The sequence below is a fragment of the Etheostoma cragini genome, chromosome 23, assembly GCF_013103735.1.
Source record: "Etheostoma cragini isolate CJK2018 chromosome 23, CSU_Ecrag_1.0, whole genome shotgun sequence".
Lineage (NCBI taxonomy): Eukaryota > Metazoa > Chordata > Actinopteri > Perciformes > Percidae > Etheostoma > Etheostoma cragini.
The window spans coordinates 14,602-16,988 of NC_048429.1; the positions used below are offsets into that span (position 1 = coordinate 14,602).

Here is a 2,387-nt window from a genome sequence, read left to right on the forward strand (position 1 = left end):
TTCTGAAGGCAAAAGGGGGTCCAACCCGTTACTAGCATGGGGTACCTAATAAAGTGGCCGGTGAGTATATATATATATGTGTATGTATATACATATACATATATAAAGTCTTTATCAGGTCACTTTGCAAGACGACAAACACACGTCTTGTAAGACGTTTGTTTTCTGGATGGAGTCTGGTTCAGGGCTGGAACCTGTATTTACTCATATTTAAAAGATCCACGATACGGATCTAGTCCTGCGACCTAGTTCTGGACCCACCTTGAAGCGGGACTGGTACTGAACCAGCTGCTTCTTCTGGGACTCAATGGTGTCGAGCAGCTCCTTTCTGCCGCCGCCGCCGAAGCTCATACCAAACTTCTCCATGTCTCCGACGGGCTGGTCAGACCAGATCCATCAGGACCAGGACCAGGACCAGGATACAGGACCAGGATCAGGACTAGGATACAGGACCAGCTCTCAGTCTGCTGAGAGACAAAAACACAACACCAGGGTTAAACACACACACACACACACACACACACACACACACAGACAGATAAATTCAGATTCTAATCATAGAAAACATAATTGATTAAATGATTGAATGTGTTGTATCTTCTAAAGAGTAACGTTGCTCTGGGTTATGACCGACATTATGTCCGGTGTTTCCGGTGTGTCCGGTTCTTACCCGGGGAACAGCTCCCGGTAGTTAACGACCCGGAACCGGATCTCAAACAGTTATTAAAAAGAAAAGGTTGATTAATTTAATCAGAAAACCGTGAATAATCACATAAATACTCTGAGTTCAGTCTGTCAGACGACAGCCGCCATGTTGGCCTGGACCGGAAGTGACGTCAGAATTTGGTGCTGCGTTCACACTCGAGACTGTCTGGAATAAGCAGGTTGACCACGTAACATACGATGTTTTGTTGTTTAATATTCATTTATTTTCTCTTTTTAAACTTTACCAATGCCAGATTATTCAGTTATTATACAACAGAAAATATAATGAAATGATAATAGTATAATATAATATATATGTACATATATATAAATATGTATCTCGTTGAACAAAATAGCAACAGAATGAGACAAAATCAAATAAAAAATAATTATTAATTAAAAGAATTATAAATATATATATTTATCTAACTTTGAAGGGAATCTATATAGTTATATTCCTTTAAATTATATTGTGCTATATATTCATCCGCATTTATTCATTGCGTTTCAGGGAATGACCGCCATGTCAGTAGAACCTGAACGCAACATGTATTTTTTGGGTATTTCAATAAAGTTGGGTTTGAAGCAGTGACGTCATTTATTCCGCGTTGGCCTGGACGTGGCACCGAGGAGGAGTCGGCTGATTGTCCGGTGTTTCTCCGCGGCTCCAAGCAGTTTCTCCCGGACCTCCGGATCTCTCCGTCCCCGCCGCCGAACCGGGACCCCGCGACTGACCATGGGCCTCACCATCTCGGCTCTGTTCTCCAAGTTCTTCGGGAAGAAGCAGATGCGGATCCTGATGGGTGGGTTCTAGCCTCGCCCCGTGGCTAGAACGGATACAGCGACCGTTACGTTAGCGTAGACAGCGAAACAAGTCGTTATGTTCAGATAAAACATTGTTTTTGGTTAGAACTCTCCAGAGGAACACGCACGTGGTTCCTGGGCAGGCACTGCAGTTATATAATGACATTATGTTGGGTTTTGTGGGATTTTGCTTAACTTCTGCCCGTAGCTGTATCCCTCCTAGCCACAACCCGCGGCTAGGCTAGCTAGCTAGCTCTGAGGCTAACCGACCACTACCGGCGTTTCCCTCCGATGTAAATGCGTTTCCGAATCGACTTATTGATCCGGTTCTTAGATGGCAAGTCCCGCCTAGTTGGACAGGAACTCCAGCTTTAACTGGAGTTAAATAAATGGGAGTTAACGCGGCTGGAAGCAAACAGAAGCTAACGCCGGTAGCCGCCAGACGGAGTCTGATGTAGCTTAGATTAACGGTTCTAACTGTGTGTCACCGTCAGTTTAACGGCCGTTTTTAACGGTTTAGCTCTGGATTCTAAGGTCAAATTAAAGCTAGTTTCCGTCTCTTTCAGTCGGTTTGGACGCAGCTGGAAAAACAACAATCCTCTACAAGCTGAAGCTCGGAGAGATCGTTACCACCATCCCCACCATCGGTGAGTCACCAGGAGAAACAAGCTGTAATTAACCCTCAGGACAGATGTTCATCATCAGGTAGAAACAAGCTGTAATTAACCCTCAGGACAGATGTTCATCATCAGGTAGAAACAAGCTGTAATTAACCATCAGGACAGATGTTTATCATCAGGGAGAAACAAGCTGTAATGTATCCCTACAGGACAGATGTTCATCATCAGGTAGAAACAAGCTGTAATGTTACCCTACAG

General features: G+C 44.1%; 1 protein-coding gene across 1 annotated transcript in view; it reads left to right on the forward strand.

The window, feature by feature from the left end:
• Positions 1–2,387, forward strand: part of LOC117939022 (GRIP and coiled-coil domain-containing protein 1-like) — a gene marked incomplete at its 5' end in the record, with an annotated part of 10,356 nt that overhangs the window by 3,573 nt on the left and 4,396 nt on the right. Inside the window, 3 exons of the mRNA XM_034864066.1 lie at positions 289–462; positions 1,381–1,508; positions 2,076–2,156. Coding sequence (XP_034719957.1) covers positions 289–462; positions 1,381–1,508; positions 2,076–2,156 — 383 coding nt within the window. The remainder of the gene's footprint in view (positions 1–288; positions 463–1,380; positions 1,509–2,075; positions 2,157–2,387) is intronic.